Source organism: Canis lupus, chromosome 8 (assembly GCF_011100685.1).
Source record: "Canis lupus familiaris isolate Mischka breed German Shepherd chromosome 8, alternate assembly UU_Cfam_GSD_1.0, whole genome shotgun sequence".
Taxonomy (NCBI): domain Eukaryota; kingdom Metazoa; phylum Chordata; class Mammalia; order Carnivora; family Canidae; genus Canis; species Canis lupus.
Genome location: NC_049229.1, coordinates 48,369,879 through 48,388,583, shown reverse-complemented (window position 1 = coordinate 48,388,583; position 18,705 = coordinate 48,369,879). Strand labels below are relative to the sequence as shown.

The window sequence follows — 18,705 nt, the reverse complement described above, 5'->3', positions numbered from 1 at the left end:
TCCCTCCCTGCCTCTCTGGGACGTGCAGCAAAGCCACACGCCACTACTGAGGCTTCCTATGGCGCCACGGAGGAGGGAGCGTGTAGGGACGTGCACACGCACACTCGTGATAGTCTCCGAAAGCTGGAAACACCCTCCCTCTGCTGCCCTGCCTGTCTGGTGGCCAGCATCAACTGGGCCAGGCCATGCTTCTGGGCCCCTTGGGCAACTAGTCCTAGGTCCCTCGGGCACTGAGGAGGTGAGGAAGGTAGCAGCCCTTAACTTCACTGACACTCCCTCCCTCTCCACGCTCTGCCCCCTGGGACTAGCACAATATTATGCTCTTGGGATTTGGGGAGGACCCCATCAGCCATCTCCACCCCATAGCCTCTTTGACGGTTTTTAGTGTATTTCAGGCAACAGTTACCAAAGAAGTCTGAGCCTCCCTTTCCTCATCTGTAAAATGGGAACATTAGATTACATGCTATCCAAGGTTCTTTTTCTAAGATTGTGGGATTCTCTGACTCCATGGGGGAGACAGACAAGTATATATCTCCCAGGGACAGGGGTGAGGAAGCTTAGAAGTGTCAGTTCATGAGGGCAGCTCACCTGTCATCCCAATCAGTCAGAGACCCTGTATCATGGCCAAGAGAAGTACCTTGAGTGTTGGACCGCAGTCACCACAATCTGAAAATGCCACCCCCTCTTGCTAACACCAGACAAGAGACAACACGGTCTTTACTTTGCAACCATGGACACTGATCTTTACTATTACTTATTATTCTCCACATTTTACAGAAGAACCTGAGGCTCGGAGAGGCCCTTGGGGGTCTGGTAAAGGCTCACACGTTCCTCAGTATACGTGGCAAAGCCGGTGTGCATAGCACCAGGCCTCCCCGCGGCTCATGGCTGAGCAGGCATGAGCAGGATGTCCCTTTGGCAGGCTGGCTGTGTGCTCTGCCAGTGCCATGGAGGGGACACCTGTCGAATTCAGGCTGGTGCCCAGGGGCCCTGCCCAGCCCTGTGGCCCCTCCCTAGGAGCTTGCTCTCAGGATTAAACGCTTCCCTTCCTCGGTTGCCTCCATCCCGGGGAGTAGGCAGCTGGAGCCCGATGGGAGGCTTGCCCCTGGGGCTGGCAAGAGATTTGCTGAGAGCCGCCTTGAGGCGTCGGCGGCAGCCCCATGGGACTGTCCAGCCCTGGCCAGGTGCCTGACAGAGCCACGGTCTCCAGTTCCTCTTACCTCTGGAGCAGGTCCGGGGCCAGAGGAAGTGCTCTCAGGAGCAGCCGAGCAGAGTTCAGTCTGAGGGGCTTGGCCCCCATCTGGGAGCAGCCCCCACGCTCTGGGAACCAGCCCCTCATGCTGCCCCCTCACATAGCTTCCTCTGTTTTTCCTACATGCCCAGAAAGTGGCCTCCAGGGATCAAATGCCCTCTTTCCTGGTAGCCACCAGGTCAGCTGGGCTCAGCCTACCTCCTTCTTAGCCCTCTACCCCTTCTCTCCACATGATCTGGCCACATGGCCCAGAAAGTGACAGATTTCAGGGCCCTGGAGCCTGGGTCCCGTTGACACCTTCTGCATGGCGTGGTGTGGGATGAGGAAAGGAGATCCTTTCTGCCACCAGACCCAGGCAGCTCTGCTTAACTGGCCGCAGCCTGCCAGCCCAGCTGGGTCGCGGGGCGGGGGGGCGGGGAGGGGGGTGGTCTATGTGGGGAAGGGGCAGGGGGTAAGGAGCCCCTTCTCTGCTGCTAACCGTCCAACAGCTGGTTCCAGAGCAGGAGACTGAGCTTTCTTTTTTTAAAGATTTTATTTATTTATTCATGAAAGACACACACACACACAGAGAGGCAGAGAACACAGGCAGAGGGAGAAGCAGGCCCCATGCAGGACTCCATCCCGGGACATCCTGGGCCGAAGGCAGGCGCTAAACCGCTGAGCCACCCAGGGATCCCGAGACTGAGCTTTCTATGGCACTTTGGCAGCTGGCTGTTCCTCTGCTGTTATTTATGTTGTCCGTGGCAGAGATTAAACATTCAGAGTTATGTAGTGTTCGTGGATTTTAGACTAAACATGTGCTCATGGAGTTAAAATAGGGAGATGCTCCCCTGACCTTGCACTGCACAGGCTCACTTCCCCGGGGCTCTGTGGCTGCTTACAGGGAGAGGGTCTTGTGTCCCACTTGGGTCTGGGGAGGGTATCCCCGTGACCTGGAGAGATAGGATCAGGGGAGGCATAAGATCCCCCACCTGTCCCCAGGCCCAGTCCCTAGAACCCCCAAAGTAGACAGGGTGGATGGAGCAGCAGACACTCAGATAAGCACAGTTTATTGCCTCTGTGGCTGCCTTGGCCAACTCCACGTGGACATACTGCCTCTTGGGTATTTTCCACCAGCTTGCAGGCCTTTCCCAAGGGCCTCTGCTAGGGCTGAAGTTTATTTTTCCTCTGAGATTACCCTGAGACTAGGCCTTGCAGGCTCAGTGGAATGGACTTTGGCCCCTTCTGCCTCCTAGGAAAGACCATGGGAAGAATTGAGGGGCTGCCAGGAGAGGCCACTGCTGTGGGGCAGACGCTGCAGGGTCCAGCTGGCCTGCCTGTCCTCCCCCACCAGCTGAGGACAACCATCAGGTGTAGGGCAGGATGACCCAGAGTTGGAGATGTTTCTCTGCCCACGGTCTCAAGGCTGGGCTGGGTTGCATGCACAGAATCTCAGACCGTCTGTCAGAGCCCAGAGACACCTTAGCAACCATCTATTCCCAGCCTTCTTGTTTTCCCTCGGCTGAGGAAACTGATATACCCAAAAAGGTTAAGTGACCTCCCCAAGGTCACACAGCCAGGATGGGGCCAGGACCAGAAGCCCAGGTTGCCTAGCTCTAACTACTCACTTCCTATGAGCCTCTGTTGGGGACCAGGACCCAGGCCTTCTCCTGAAGGAACAGCATCTTTTGAGAGATTCTGGATCAATCCGCACAAGATCCTAGTCATGACCACACCAGGACCTGGAGGGATGTCCCTATCAGGGATGTCCCTGATAATCCTCAGTGAGCTAGCATCTAAATCAGTCAGTAATTACTTTGCCTGTGTTTACCAGGTTCTTGGGTCTCTGTCCTCACATAGCCTCGACTTGGTTATAAAGGAGATAAGAGCCACTAGTGGCCAAGATAGGGCAAGCCCTAGAGTCCAAATTCTGCTTGAAGGAGGAACATTTGTTCATACTGGAGAAGTCAGAGAAGGCCTCAGAGAGGAGGTGGGGTGGTGGGCTTTATTTGGTTAGAAACAGGAAGGGGACAAGGAGCAGATCCCAAAGGTGGGAGTTGTGGCCATGCCGCCGGGCCTGCTGTGAGGGCCCGTCCTACTGATAGGGAGAGTGGGTTTGGAGTACATCGCTGGCCGCGGCCTTGGCTGCCAGGTAGAGGAGCTAGCCCGGAGCGGGGCAGGAAATAAGGACTCAGGGGAGGCTAACCCTCCCTGTGGGACTCTGCAAGTCAATCGTGCAGAACTGACTGTTTTCTGCAAATTCCCCACGATTGAGGAAGCACTTGATCAGGCCTGAGAAAGACCTAGAGAGCCTGAGGAGCTGCCAAGACGCTCTCCTCAGAGCTCCACAGGCACCAAGGCGGGATGTGGGCATCTGCGGAGAGCCTGGACACTGAGAAACCCCATTCCACCAGGATCTCTGTGTGGCAGATGAGCGGTGGGGCCAGCATGGGGAGGCATCATGTCAGGAGTTCAGAGCATGGGGAGCTCACTGGCTAGGAGCTTCCCGGAGGAGGGAGCAGGGGTGCTGAAGCTGGAAGGGCCCACAGGCCCTGGGGAGCAGGGACTGGGGCTTAGAGGAGCAGACTCCTCCTGGCCTGACCCAGCTGTCTGCACCCCCTCGTAGTGGTGCCCTTCCAGCAAGTGTGGGGACGCAGCTACTGCCGGGCACTGGAGAAGCTGGTGGACGTCTTGTCGGAGTACCCGGATGAGGTGGAGCACATGTTCAACCCATCCTGCGTCTCCCTGCTGCGCTGTAGTGGCTGCTGCGGAGACGAAAACCTGCACTGTATGCCGGTGGAGACGGCCAATGTCACCATGCAGGTGGGTGCGCAGGAGGGAAGGGGGTCACGGGACTCCAGCTAACTCCCAGGCCCAGGCTCTCCCCGCCTTGGTGCGGTGCTCCCCCTGCACAAACCCCCTCCCCACATACCTGGGCCAGCTTGGCACCCACTCCCTTCCTCCATTACCACCTTCCTCCCTTAGGAGCTTTCTTGGGCTCTAGCTTGGTCCTACCCCAAGACCCAGGGATGTCCGGCTGAGCTTGGAAAAGAAATCTGTCCAGATTCAAGAAGCTCCTGTGTATACCAGGAGCACTTGGCACCCTGAGCTCTGCACTCATGTAAACACACACACACACACACACACACACACACACACACAGTGGTTTACTGAGCACTTGCCAGGAAGGCCTAGCTCTGTGAGAAGCACCTTATAAATGTTACTTCTCTTACCCCAACATTCAGTCCCACAAGGCACAGAGGAAGAACCTGAGGTTCAGAGGTGTCATTTCACTTGCTCAGCGGGTAGAGGAACCAAGATCGCACAGAGGTCTCTCTGACTCCAGAGCAGGGCCCCCCTCCTGCACTATTGCTGTGCTGGCGGCTCTGGGTGAGGAGGGACACACAGGCGCCAGGCCTGTTTGCCCCCCACTCAGAGCAGAATGAGAGAACGTCATCCAAAGGCTGGTGGGAGACAAGGAGTCTGGTCCTCCCCGCAAGGAGAGGGTGGAGAGAATACTGGAAACCCATGGCCGTCCCCCAATCCAGGCATCCAACCCTTCTCTCCCCGAAGCTCCTGATGATCCATTCTACGGGCCGGCCCTCCTACGTGGAGCTGACCTTCTCTCAGCACATCCGCTGTCAGTGCAGGTAGGTTCCCCAGGGAGGGGCAGGGAGGAGCCCTTCGTCCCTGGCAGCCTCAGCCCACTGGCTGCCTGTCCCTCCAGCACTCTTCCTGGCTGAAGGAGACCAAGGAAGCCGGGGACCATGGCAGCAGCCTTTTATCCACCACACTGGCCAGTTTGGCCAGAGGGGAGGTGGTCCCATCAGCTGCCCAAGAAGCCAGAGGGGCAGAGGAAGCCTGGATTCCTTCCTAACCTTGCCGGGGCCGGGGACACACTCTCCCCCTTTCCGAGTTGGGAAGGAGCTGCCGCAGCCCCAGAACTGGTGTGGATGGGGGCGGGGCGGGAGGGGGCATTTCTCACCTGGACTTTGTTCTGGGCCAAGCTGGTTCCTCAGAGAAGGGGACACCAGACTGAGGGGCATGGAGAGGGATGAGGTCTGGCAGGAGAAAAGAGGCAGAAGGCAGGAGTCGGTGGGCTTTCTTTAAAGTCACGCCTCTACCTGGCAGAGACGCTTGCTACCTTCGCCCAGGGCACCCTGAACATTAGTTACCAGGGGCAGCAGGCTTGGCACTTTAGCCAGGCTCAGGGAGGAGAGGGATGGGCTGGAACCTGGTCCTCTCCTGAGACCGCTGGGCTGTGGATGGAGGCAGCCGGTCCTGAGCCCTGTCCTGGGGTCAGAAGACAGGGAGAGGATCACCATGTATTGTGTACACCTCTCCTGTGCCTAGCCCCACACTAGGCCCTGGAATGTTTTCCCATTTATTCAGCAAACATCTATTGATTGCCTACTGTATGCCAGGCACCATCCTAGATGCTTGGGATACAGTGGTGAGCAAGACAGACAGGGTCCCTCCTCTCATAACAACCCTAGGAGGTAGGTACTATTGTCCCCATCTTACAGATGAAGATACTGAGGCTTTTACAGTTACATCGTTTGCCACAGCTAGTGAGTGAACCCCAGCCTGTCTAACGCCCCTAATGCTACCTCTCCTGGCTGTAAGCACATTCTTCAGGAGCCCCAGTATTGTCTTGGGCTTGCCCTGGACACCTGTCTGGGGCTCCTCCTGTCCGGGGCCCTGGCCACCCCTTTTGGATGTGAGCCCAGGCTCTAGGCCCTCTTCCCTGTACCTCTGTTAGAGGCCCTGCTTTGATCCATTTCCTCCCTTCCGTCCTGGCCAGGGCTTAGCCTGACCTGCAACAACAGGTCAGGGGTGAGCCCTCCTGGGCACAGGGCCACATGCTGGCCTCTCACCTTCTATGTCACCTTTGCCCCTCACAGCCACTCTTTTGGGGCAGGCAGACTGGGGAGACTGAGGTTCCAAGAGTGTCTCTTCCTGGCCTGAGATGGCAGAGACATGACCAGGCAGTCCAAGAGGCCCAAGCAGTGCCCGGCGCTGGCTCCCAGGGGAGATAGCCAGCCTGGGGCAGCATATTCCCTGGTGCCAAAGCTGACTCTTACCGCACTGCCCATGCCCCCACCCCTGTTCCCAGGGGAGACTGAGGCCCTGTCCCCTTTCAGCGGGCTGGGCAACAGGGACACCTTTCTTCTCACTTCTGGGCCACCCGCCACAGCCCCGGAGGCTGAGCCAGGATATGCCTGGTGACTGTGGGGCTTGTGCTCACCTCCCTTCCCTCCGCCCCCTCACGGACTCCCCCTACTATTGCCTGCAGCCGCAAAAGTCCCCAGGGTGGGGGTGATTGTAGTGCCCTGCTGGGCAGCCTTCGCTGGGGGCAACCATCCCCCGGTCCAGGGCCTTGCCCTTCGTTCACTGTCCTCGCAGAAACTCCCAGAATGCACTCTGAGAGGAAGGGCAGGTACAAGGGAAGGAAGTGAACAGAGAAAGTCAGTAGAGAACAAACTCACAAGTCCACAGACTTGATGCCAAGAGGCTAGGCGGTGCATCGGGGTGTGGAAAGGGGCCCCTAGAGGAGATTCCTCTCTCTCTCGGTGGGGTCACAAGAGCCTACAGTGGAAGCTGAAGCCCAGGCCATTCCTCCCTCCCTGGCTCCACCCTGCCCCCTGGTGGTGTCAGCACTAACTGCAGGACCGGGGCTCTGGAGGTCTAAGAGATGTGGGGGTGGTGGGGAGCCCCACAGGCTGGTTTCCTGACTCTCCCCTGGTCTCTCTGTTTTCCCAGGCCTCCGTTGGAGGATATGAAGCTAGAAAGGTAAGTAGCCTGGCTGGGGCTCCGGGCTATTTTCGGGCCTGCCAGCCCTTGTCCTAGCATGGGGCCCCCCAGCCACTTTGTCTTGACGCTTTTGGCTTATTGCAGGAGGAGACCCAAGGGCAGGGGGAAGAGGAAGAGAGAGAAGCAGAGACCCACAGACTGCCACCTGTGAGTGTGCGGAAGGGGGGACCAGGGATGGCAAGGAGCCTGGGCCAGAGGGGAGCCCCTGCCCTGCCAGCAGGGATCAGTGGTCGGGAAGGGGAGAAACCAGGCCCAGGGCAGTCTTGGGGCAGAATAGGGAGCAAGTGTCTCCTAGAGAATCTAGGGCCCAGGAAGCATCAGGGGACCTTGGTTCTTAAGTGAGCTGAGACCTGAGTCTCTGCATGGCCTTGAGAAAGTCATGTCACCTCTCTGAGCCTCGTTTCCCTCTATGTGTAGAAGGAGGAAAGCATTGAGCCATTGTCCAGACACCTGCCAAGCACTTACTGTGCGCCAGGTATCTCAGTGAACAAACCAACACCATTCTTGCTCTTACAGTGCTTACGTTCTAGTGATGCAAAGTCCAACAGCTGAAAATGTATCCAGGGCTACTTCCTGGTGGCCCTGGGGAGGTACAGGGCCACCCCCCACTGGCTCCTAGGCTGGTATTTTTGCTACCCTCCCCCCAACGCAGGGGACCTTGAGGGTCCACTAGCTTCCTCTCTGCCTCTCAATGTCATCTTGGCTTCACACCTGCAGGTTGGGGCTCCCGCCCGCGTGTGACTGGGAGAGGGTGAGAGAGGGGAAAACCCAAATCTGTAAGAGTAAATAGTGAAGCTGTTTCACACGCACAGAAATTCAGTCGCACGAGGGCTCTCCTGTAGAGCCCATCTCTTGCCACTGCCAGACTCCAGGAGATCGTCTCCTACCCATGTCCCACCCCATGAGCCCTCCCCTCCATGAACAGAGACTTCCACCGTATTCCATGAAGGCAGGGATTCTGGGTATGTTGGCACCCCGAATGTGAGTGGCCCTCATCTCTCCCTTGGCCCCAGACATGGACTTGAAGGAGGAGCCTATGTGGGGCTCCCCCAACCCCTGCCAGGCGGCCTCAGATACAAAGTGTCTCGTTGCTCCATCTGCCAGGACAGTGGTCCCCAAGACCTCTCATTTGGGAATCTTGTGAAAGAATTTGAAAAACTCCCATGCTCCTGTTCTTATTTTTAAGTTGACATTGAACTTTTTCATCAAAATTATAAATCATTGCAAAGGGTATCATTTCTGGTATGTTATAAATGTTAATATTTTAGTAGGGTCTTTATATGTCCTTCAGGTTACCCTACAGGATAAGCCATTCCAATACTCACCATCATTCACTTTTAAAAAGCAGTGTGAATGCTCTGCTCTAGTGGTTGCATATTTACCTTGCTTCTTTTCCCCTTGACCTTGTATTTCCCTTCTACTTCCCCCACAGAGTTTCAGCCTAACTTAATATGGTCGAATGTTCAAAAGTCCATGATGTATCACCTTGTCGTATTTATCTGTCATGACAATGGTATATAAATTTGAATTATTTTCAATTTTCCCGTGAACAGAAAACAATAAATTAAGTTCTCCCCTGGAATAAATTATCACAATAATTATTAGTAGTACCAATTGATCAAAACAGCACAAATACATCATGTTTTAATAAATGCAAAACATAAAAGTATAATCAATCTTACCAGAAGTGCATCTCAATAAGATGGAGGTGGCTACCTCTTTTTAATTAGTTAATGAATCCATTAATGAATGTTTCCTCCTGCCAGCCTGAGACAGGATTCAGCATTAATTCCATTCTCATTTTTTAATAGATGGAAAGGTTGAGCAACCGTGCTCCCATAAATAAGCAAATGGGATGAGATGTCACACAGTCAGTTGAACTCCTTCCAAATTCTTTGCCAAAAGCCCCAAGGTGATCTGCTTACAAAAATCACTCCTCTTGACATATTAGCTGACAGTTCAGTTCAGTTGTTCTTTGGTTTGGTTGAAAGCAAAGATTGGGAAACCACTTGACTTGCAAGAGCCATAGCGGCTGTTCTAGTCGTGGGTCCTATCTCCTTTCTCAACACCTAGAGCAATATCTCAAGTTGTCCTTTTGTTCACTGTCCCCACCCCTGGAGTCTCACCCTGGGGCTAAGTGCTGACCTGGATTAGGAAGGGACAAGATGCTTCTTTCCTTCCCAAAGGGAACAGGGCAGTTGTGGGCAGGGCGGTAGGAAAGCAGACCTCAGGTACTTTCTCACGTGGACAGTTTTCAGGCAGAGGAAATGTGGAGGCTGAAAACGGATTCTCTTAATGCCTTCAGTGCTCACATACCCCTCGGACAATCTCCGTGCACATCTAGGGTTGCCTCTACCCCCGGGAGGAGACTGCCGTCCCAGAGTAACCAGAGGCGGCATTGCGTGGAGCCAGACTGGGTTCCGAGTTGGCTCCCTAACACGATCTGTGTGTCCTCGGGCAAGTTTCTTACCATCTCTGAGCCTTAGGTTGTTTTTGGGCTTTTTGTTTTTGTCTTCGAAAGGGAAGTGATAAAAGGGTCTTCCTCATAGAACTGTTGTCAAAGGGCCTGAAAAAGTGCTTAGCACAGGGCTGGGCACCCGGGTAAGCGCTTGGTGGAGGGGAACGCCTAGCTCCTCGGCCTGGGTGCAAGCAGAGACCCAGGAATGCCACAGTCTCCCTGTGCTCCCTGTGCTCCAAGCTTCCAAGCTTTCCCTCCAGGTTGGGCCCCTCTCCCATAGGAGGGACCCCACCCTCACGGGGTGCTGACACCCCTTTCTGTGTTTGGTCTCTGGCAGGTGCGGCCATACTGTTCCCCAGAGGTAACCGGCCCCTCAGAGGAGAGACGCCTCGCCCCGGCTCCTGTATTTATTACGGCCACACTCAGTTACCTCCCTGCTGACACCTGCCCTCTATTTATTAGCCAATTGTATCCCTGCTGAATGACTTGCTCCCTCCAAGGTGAGGGGCAGGGAGGGATAGGACCCTCAGGAATTCAGTGCCTTAAACAGAACGTGAGAGAAAGAAAGGAGGCAGCCGCAGACCCACGTGTGCATCAGCTGGAGAAGAAGCAAGATCTGTGGCTTTGAGAGGGGCAAACCAGGCCCCAGCGGGCTTCCCGGGAGCGGCCGCCTGTGCCTGAGCCTCGGACTCCCCGTGGACCAGCAGCCCTGGTTTTCGGGGCTCCGGGCCAACAACGTGGGGGTGGACGGGCGCAGGCTGGGTGGGAAGGCAGGCAGCAGACAGAGGAGTCCTGCTGCTTCCTCCACCTGGCAGCAGCCCGGCGCCCTGGAGATCCGAAAGTGGGGCTCTGGAGACTGGTGGCTGCCTGGGGGGCTCGGCCACTCCTGGTCCCCTCGGGCTCTCCTCACATCTTGCCGCCGCTGCTCATGCTGGGACATTGTGCTTTATGGTCAAGGCATCACCACCTGCCCCTCTCAGGGACACAGGCGAAGAGGGAGCCCCAGCCGGGATGTGCCTCCAGCCGCCCCTGAGCGGCTTTCTGACTGCCAAGCCAGATTCTCTTGAATAAAGTATTCTAGTCTGGAAACAGCTTTTCTAGGGGAGTGTGTCTGCGGAGCAGTGGGCAGCCACAGTGGGAGGTGGAAGCAGGACAGAGGAAGGGGTGATGGGCTCAGGGGTTCGCTCCTGCAGGACTCTGGGGTACCTTTCCAGCTGCTTCACGCAAAAGCTTGGGGTCCTTCCATTGTGAGGGGCTCCCAAGATGTAATCTTGGTCTCAAAGTTCAGCCACCCTGAACACCCTCAAATTCAAGAGCACACTCCTCTTCCCCTTCCCCCAGGGCCACCTGACACTCACTCCGGTGCCTGGCCCCCAGGCTCCTGAGTGAAGGGGGGCTCCCTGGCTTCTCCCGGCCCTTGGAGGAGGTGTCCCAGCTGCAGCATCCCCAGCCTGCTCTGGCTGCTGGATGTGGGGATCTGTAGATGCCCTATTTCTTTTTACCTCCCATCTTCGTCTGTCTGTCTTCTGAACACCTTGGCATGAGATAAGAAAATAATTTTTTTTTCTTTTTTCAGTCCAAACCTTAGAGTGTCAGATTCCCACCTGCCTGTGACCTGCAAGGCGCACGTGTGTTCATGTTGTATGTGCTGTGGGAGGGGGGAGTCCCCATTTCTGTCATCTGTGGCTACTCAGGACAAACCCACAGGGGCTCAGGGGCAGGGGCTGACCTCAGGCTCTTGAGGGAAGCCCTGGATGGTCCAGCACCTGGGGCGGGGCGGGGTGGGGTGCGGTGCCAGCTGCCCTTGACAATCTGTTCACTGAAGCTTGGGCCCCCTGGGGAACACTCTGGTCAGAATGTGATTCTGGTATGGTCACAGAGGAGATGTGGGCTGGCGTTGGGGGGCAGACTTTGCAGGAGAAATGCACTTCTCTCCTACTTCTCCACGTCAGGGCTGCAGCCATCCTGGGCCACTGCTTTTGATAGACGGAAAGCTGAGAAGAGCACCCCTTCCCCTTGGTCAGGCCTCTGGCTCAGCTCCAGGGACCCCAGCCCAGCCCCTGGAGCAGGTCCAAGGGCCTCAGCCTCACAGGGTTGCTCTCCTGGAGTCCAGCCTCCCCATCCAGACCAGTGACCCCTGCAGAGAGCCAGAGACCAGAGGACCTCCTGGGGGCCAGAAATGAAAAATTGCAGCTAGTAAAGAAATTAATATTAGTGCTGTAATTAATATTGTTGTTTGTTAGTTTGTGATGTTCTGCATCCAAAGCTGGGAGGCTCACAGCAGGAAGGGGTAGGAAGGGAACTTACTGGTCCACTTGACCATATTAGGTGTCTTTTAGGTCTTAGAAGGCCCTCTTCATTTGCTCATTTGCTCATTGCTCAAACATAGGTTTGTGGAGCACCACCTGTGTACCCGACACTGTCCCAGGCGCCAAGGATTCCATGAGGAATAAAACATGCAAGGACCTGCTCTCACATATCTTTTTTTTTTTTTTAAGATTTTATTTATTTATTCATGATAGTCACAGAGAGAGAGAGGCAGAGACACAGGCAGAGGGAGAAGCAGGCTCCATGCACCGGGAGCCCGACGTGGGATTCGATCCCGGGTCTCCAGGATCGCGCCCTGGGCCAAAGGCAGGCGCCAAACCGCTGCGCCACCCAGGGATCCCTGCTCTCACATATCTTATACTTGAGTAGAGAGACAGACTCTGACCGTATGTTGTGGGATAGCGGGTGGACTTTTCTGTTGCTCAGATTGATGACTGCACTCAGGACTCAGGAAAAGGGTGTTGAGTGTCTCACACTCTAAAACAGAGAGAAATAATTGGGGGCTGGACACCTGTGCCCACAGGATCCATTGTGAGACAGCTGGTGTTTGCCAGCCCCAGACACCACCCAGCACCCCCTTCCTCAGTCTTCAGAAGCAGAGACCAGGGAGAGGTGGGGAGGCGAGGTTAGCGGAGGCCCGGGTGGCTTGGCCCCTTCCCATCTTCTCCCTGGGGCTGGCCTCGCTGTGCATTTAGCCCGTGTGCCAGCTGGATGGTGGCTGGCGTGAATGGAGAACTGAAGCGTGACAGGCCAGAGGGAGGGGCATCCAGCAGGACTTTCCCATGGGTCAGGGGACATGCTGGAAGGTGAGTGGCCCTGAGCTGCCCTCCTGTTCTCCTGAGAGGAAAACGTGCAGGTGAGGAGACCCCACAGGCAGTGGGCTGAGGGTGGAGAGTGGGGGCAATTGCTGGGTGGGGGCTGTGAGATACAGAGCTGGAAGGGGAGCACATCAGGGAACAGTGCTGTGGGGTGCCCTGCAGGGTGCCCACAAGAGAGTTGGCCTCCACATGCCCAACATGCCAGCTGCGTTCACAGCCAGAGAAGACATGGCTGCAGCTAAGTAGTCCTTGTCCCCAGTCACTCCTTCCTGACCTTGTGTGAAAGCACAGAAGGGAGTTGTAGAGAGGGCAAGGCAGGGTACACAGAGAGACTGTGCCTTCCCTGCTCCCTTGGGCCCAATCCAGGCCCTGCCTGGGGGAGGAGAGGGGTTGGCCTTAAATGGGACAGAGCAGCCCAGGTCGGGCTGGACCTATCATAAGTTAAAGTGACAGGAACATTAGATGATCTTCCCAAAATGCTATTAAGAGACAGGAAAAGGGGGCGCCTGGGTGGCTCAGTCAGTTAAGCTCAGGTCATGATCCTGGGGTCCTGGGATGGAGCGCTGCATTGGGCTCCCTGCTCTGTGGGGAGTCTGCTTCTCCCTCTACCTCCCCCTGCTCATGCTCTCTCTCCTTCTCACTCACTCTCTCTCTCTAAGTAAATAAAATCTTTAATAAGTAAATAAACAAACAAAATCTTTAAAAGAGAGAGAGAGAGATGCCTGGGTGGCTCCCAGTCAGTTAAGCATCTGCATTCGGCTCAGGTCATGACCCTGGGGTCCTGGGATCGAGTCCCACTTTAGGCTCTCCACAGGAAGTCTGCTTCTCCCTCTCCCTGTGTCTCTGCCCTGTTCTGTGTGTCTCTCATAAATAAATAAAGAAAATCTTTTAAAAACAAAAAGAGACAGGAAAGGAAAAATCAACAGAGTTCATCTAGACACAATGATGAGAGAGAAAAAAAACTAGCTTGTTTTATACTCACTGTTTGCTCAATAAGCAAGTTACACGTATAGACAAAGAAATTACTAAGAAAATGTCTTCTTGCCAACATGCGGTTCTGGCATATTCGAGATGGCCTTGAATTCTTTGACATCGCCCTCCTCAAGAGATGAGGTCTCTGGCAGCCCGGGTGGCTCAGCAATTTAGCGCCGCCTTCAGCCCAGGGTGTGATCCTGGAGTCCCGCGATCAAGTCCCGCATCAGGCTCCCTGCATGGAGTCTGCTTCTCCCTCTGCCTGTGTCTCTGCCTCTCTCTCTCTCTGTGTCTCTCATGAATAAATAAATAAAGTCTTTTAAATAAAAAGAAAGAGAGATGAGGTCTCTGTTCCCTTCCTTTGAATCTGAGTTGACTTGGGTCTTCTCCCTTAGGTGGAAGAGACCCAAATGGTTCCTTCTGAGTGGCCTGGCAGCTTCTGTGCTGGTCTCTTGGAAGACTGGGCTGCCATGCGAGGAGGCCAGTTATTGTGAGGCTGCCACGCTGGAAGGAAGCCCAAGCAGCCCAATAAAGATGGAGAGAGAGAGTGCGCTTGTAAGCAAGAGGAGTGAGCTCAGCCAACCTCGGGCTGTTCTAGCTCCCAGCCATTAGAGTCACCTCAGCTGAGGCCCCAGGGAACAGAGATGAACTGTACCCACTGTGCCCTGTTTGATTTCCTGGCCCACAGAATTATGAGATACATTAATAATAAGTTGTTGGGGCCAGCTTGTCATGCAGCAATAGGAGCTGAATCGAATATGAAAAAAATAAGAAAAGATGATGAGGTTGTGTTTAGGGGAAGGTACTCTAGACCAGGAGGCCATGGAGGGCCGCTGTGAAGGTGACATTTATGGTGAAGATCGAAGGGCAGGGGGCGGTTGGTCATGCGAGGATCACGAGTAAGAGTACTCAACCAGAGGACACAGAGGTGCAAAGGCTTGGAAGGAATTCCAGGCCGGTGGGAGTGTGATGAGCAATGGAAGAAGGGCACAACAAGATAGGATGTAGAGGAGACAGGGCCAGGTCATGGGGTCATGAAGGGCTTTATAAGATAGGGTGAGGAGCTGGAATACTGTTATAATATGGAGGGAAACCATTGGGAGTGCAGGGGAGTGAAGTGATATTAGGTATGTTTTGGTAAGATCCCTCTGCCTCCCGTGTGGAGAAGGGACTCTAGGGACACCAGACTAGAGGTACAAGTGGCCCTCTTAGAAGGCTCTGGCAAACCCAGGCAACCGGTTACAAGCTTGTTCCAGGAAATACTGGGAAGCAGAGAAGTAGAGTTTGGTCTTAATTATACATGGGAGCTGGTTGTGCTGATCATGCCTTCATTCATGAGCATTCTTTGAGGCAACTAGGAGCAGGCCTTTTGTAGTAGATACACGTGTGAGGGGAAAACTAGATTTCCCCATGAAAGTCTTCCCAGCTTCTGGCTTAATAAAGAAAAATCCCCTTCTGCGAGACAGGAGGTTAAGGAGAGAGGTCTTAGCTGGAGAGGCTAAGTTAATCTACCTTAGAACTAAGAGAATTAATGGAAGGGCTAGATCTAGAGAAAGAGCCTGGGGTTTTGTTGCAGAGCTCTTGACAGCTTCTGGTAACTTGGGAAGTGAAGGAAGGGTTTGGGGGAGTGTTCCTCACGTTCTTTGAGAGATGCTCACTCAGAGAGACACCAGGCAGAGACCAAACCCAGTGGAATACTGGATGACCTGGGTTACACAGAGAGAGGTAAGACCCTGTTTCTGATCTTAAAAATTGGTCAAAGGAATCAGGTATGTGCAGGTGAATATAATAGAAGGAAAGAAAGTCATGTAGCTTAAGCAAATACAGATAAAATGCTACTAAAGAAATCTGAGATATTGGGGATAAGTGGCACACGGGGAAAACCAGGGTGGGCTTTGCCAAGTTGGTGGCGGGAGCTATGACTTGAAAGGCAAGATTGAATGTGGGGAGATGAGCCATCTCATCTGGGGATGCTTGGGTGGCTCAGTGGTTGAGCATCTGCCTTCAGCTCAGGGCGTGATCCTGGAGTCCTGGGATCCAGTCCCACATCGGGCTCCCTTGAGGAGCCTGCTTCTCCTCTGCCTCTCTCTCTCTCTCTCTCTCTCTCTCTTTCTCTCATGAATACATAAATAAAAATATTTTTTAAAACCCCCAAAACCCCCACATGACCTGTCTAGTGGGAGGCAACCCATTCACAAAGAACCCAGAGGTGGAGAACCCATGGTGCTTTGGGATTTTCAAGTGGTTCATTGTGGCTGATGCTGAAAGTGTGTGAAGCAGAGGCGTGATGGATAAGGCCAGAAGGTAGCCCGGGCCTTGGATGCTGTCCTAGGGAGTCAGGGCCTTGCTAGGCAGTGGGAAGCACTGATCTGTTTCAAGCAGGAGAGTGACACGATTTCACAATTCAAGGCAGAAAGAAAATTTACAAATAATCTATTTCCACCTCCTCTTTTTACAAATGAAGAAGCTGAGGCCCAGGCTTGTCCAAAGCCGTGAAAGTTAAGTGAGCCAGAATTTTAAGAATTTATCAGGGGAGAGGAAAAGGGGAGGAGAAGTGTGTCTACTCCAAGCCTGAGAAGCGGGCCAGACATCTGCGAGGTGGGTCGGCCGGGTCGACGGGATGGGCCCCTCCACAGACTCTGGTGGGAAATCCAGGCTCCAGACAGGGCAGTGACAGGACAGAGCCTTGGTGGGGAAAGATGGCCGTCTGTCAGCACCAGAGCCCGGCAGCTGTTTTCCCAGAGAAGGCTGACCCTTCCCGTCCCTGAGGGAAGCCTGGAGCGCTCCCCCTCCCCCGACGTTGGCTGCGACTGAGGCAGTGAGGGCTGGCCCCGCTAGCCTAGCCGTCCTAGCCGTCTTCGGGCCCCACCTCAGAGGCCGTGGGGCTCCAGGCCAAAAAGATGGCGTGTTTGTAGTTCCTGAGGTAACTTTGTTAGCACAGAGACCACCAGGCAGGCGGGTGGGGGCCGGGCGGGGAGGGGGTCGAGGGCTTCCCCACAGAGTGGGGCCTCCTCCCGTCCTGGTCCTCCCGCAGAGAGGGTGTTACGGGGGCTGGGGACAGGGGGGACAGGGGCCTGCCCCCCCCCCCGCCCCGCCGGCCTCTCACGGGGGCACTCTGGAGAGTCAGCCCCATGGCGGCGGGACTGCCCAGCCCGCGGGTTGCAAGTCTTCCCCTTCTGGGTCTCCTCTGCGCCCCCGCCCCACCCGCCCGCCTGGGCCAGGCAGCCGGCGGGGCCACCCATGCGGGCAGCACCGGGACGAGCCTCCTGGCTCCTCGCTCACACGGCGCTGCTTGTTTACAGACATGTGACCGCGGGCCGCCCAGCCGGGCCCTGAGGCTGAGACTGTAATGGTGATCGCCTCTCCTCCCTGAGCTCCTTATCCCTCTCAGAGCCGGCTCTGCCACAGTCCTCTCCTGAAGCCTGTGGAGTCTTCTCACTCGCCGGACGAGCTGGAAGGAAGTCCTGAGAGGGTGAGAAAGCTGCCCAGGAATCCCAGGGCCGGGAGGGGGGGCTGACAGCTGGCCACGGCTGCCCCGCGGCGCGGGAAAGGCAGAAGCTGAGGCCTCCGGGCTCTGGGCCGCTGGAGGAGCCAGGGCGAGGCCCGGCCGGCCTGCTGGGGCCTCGGGAGCGTCACCCAGGAGGAAGGGCCCAGGCTGAAGCAGGGGCGCATCCTGGAGCTGGCTCCCAGGTCTGCTCAGCAGCCGGGGGCCGTCGGGCCGTGGGGCCGGGGGACTCTCCTCTCACAGCCAGGTCCCAAGCCCAGATCCAGGGGACTCTGGGTGCCTTTGGGATCCTCCAGAAACCAGTCCTAGCCCATCAAGATGAGCCCCAGCAACGAAGGCTCTACTCGACCGTTTCGTGGAGACCCTGTATCTTTCCGTGTGTGTAGACGCCCCCCCACCCCTCCACCCGTCCCTGTCCTGTCCCCTGACAATAAAACGTTCCCCTCCTCTCAGGAAAAGACTAATTGTTCTGTGGCTGTAACAAGAAACTCTTAGAACCAGTTATAAACCCGGTTTATTCGACCACTTGTTTCAGTAACCGTGTTCCTAAAGCCGCGTGCTTAGCCCCTAAGGGCACATGGTGAAAATAAGCAGTCGGCAACACCTCACTCCATCGGTCCATGCTTCTAGGGCCAAAGGTCAACCAATGCCTGTACACTCTGAAAGCTGACCCACCCCTGAACTCCATGCTTCTGGAAACCTGCTTGAAGTTAACCCTCTGCCTCCCTCGGACACTGTGCCTTGCAAGTACAGCTCTCCCTTGCTTCCTGCGTGCAGCAGCTCAGCCTCCTGTTTCAGATACTGAGTGGTTACATCTCCCTTCCACCATGACCCCCCACCCAACCCCGCCAAAGTCTTTCTTGTGATCTCTCACAGATGGAAATGAAAAAGTTCAATGAAATGAAATTCTTCCAAAAAAAAAAAAAAAAAAAAAAGAAATGAAATTCTTCCAATATCCAGAGAATGAGCAATACATGTTTCTTTCAGCATTGATATAAAGTTAGTCTAAACTGGGGCCAGAAGCCCCTTCCTTCTTATCCCTCTGCCCTCCCCGCCAATATCCCAGCTCCATTCTGGGCCCACATGGAGCAGCCACAAGACAAAGAAAACCTCTCTTTTGATGAAGGGGATCACTTCCCTCGGCATAATTTGCATTATGTTGCATGATGTCAGAAGACCCGTTTTTTCTACTAATCAGACATGAAGGCAGAGAGAAAGGAGGTGATAAAGGAATGATCCTGCTACATATACTTACTTTGTGATATATCAAAATGAGATCGTGGGGAGTGTGAGGGGCTCAGTCAGTTAAGCGCCCTCCTTTGCCTCAGGCCATGATCCCAGGGTCCTGGGATAGAGCCTCTTATTGGGCTCCCTGCTCAGTGGGAAGCCTACTTCTCCCTCACCCTCTCCTCCTGCTCCTTCTTTCTCTCTCTCATTCGCTTTCTCTTTCACTCACTCTTTCAAATAAATACATTTTTAAAATGAGATTGTAACATACTCATTATTTTATAACTTTCTTTTTAAACTTAATATATCATAGACATTTCCCCTATAACGTTAGATATTCTTCAAAATATGC

General features: G+C 54.8%; 2 protein-coding genes and 1 long non-coding RNA gene across 14 annotated transcripts in view; 2 read left to right on the top strand and 1 right to left on the bottom strand.

Moving 5' to 3' along the window:
• The window catches only part of PGF (placental growth factor), a 51,378-nt gene extending 40,784 nt beyond the window's left edge, over positions 1-10,594 (top strand). For 5 of the 11 annotated variants that reach the window (XM_038545286.1, XM_038545289.1, XM_038545288.1 and 2 more), the window contains 5 exons: positions 3,858-4,054; positions 4,780-4,881; positions 6,995-7,024; positions 7,097-7,192; positions 9,841-10,594. In XM_038545286.1, coding sequence (XP_038401214.1) covers positions 3,858-4,054; positions 4,780-4,881; positions 6,995-7,024; positions 7,097-7,192; positions 9,841-9,984 — 569 coding nt within the window. In that variant the 3' untranslated portion in view covers positions 9,985-10,594. The remainder of the gene's footprint in view (positions 1-3,857; positions 4,055-4,779; positions 4,882-6,994; positions 7,025-7,096; positions 7,193-9,840) is intronic. The other 6 variants (XM_038545287.1, XM_038545296.1, XM_038545292.1 and 3 more) reach the window with 4 other exon arrangements.
• Positions 4,198-6,654, bottom strand: LOC111097108. Its single transcript, XR_005363545.1, has 5 exons — positions 6,480-6,654; positions 6,109-6,195; positions 5,407-5,524; positions 5,217-5,292; positions 4,198-4,617 (listed from the first exon to the last, which is right to left on the bottom strand). It is a non-coding gene; the product is annotated as an uncharacterized LOC111097108 (long non-coding RNA).
• Positions 10,595-16,082: 5,488 nt separating the features above from the next.
• RPS6KL1 (ribosomal protein S6 kinase like 1) overlaps positions 16,083-18,705 on the top strand; it is a 31,995-nt gene continuing 29,372 nt past the window's right edge. The window contains exons 1-2 of one of the 2 annotated variants that reach the window (XM_038545276.1): positions 16,083-16,219; positions 16,924-17,093. The gene's annotated coding sequence lies outside the window, so the exon portion shown is untranslated. Of the gene's footprint in view, positions 16,220-16,271; positions 16,545-16,923; positions 17,094-18,705 lie in introns of those variants that run through there. The other variant, XM_038545275.1, reaches the window with a different exon arrangement.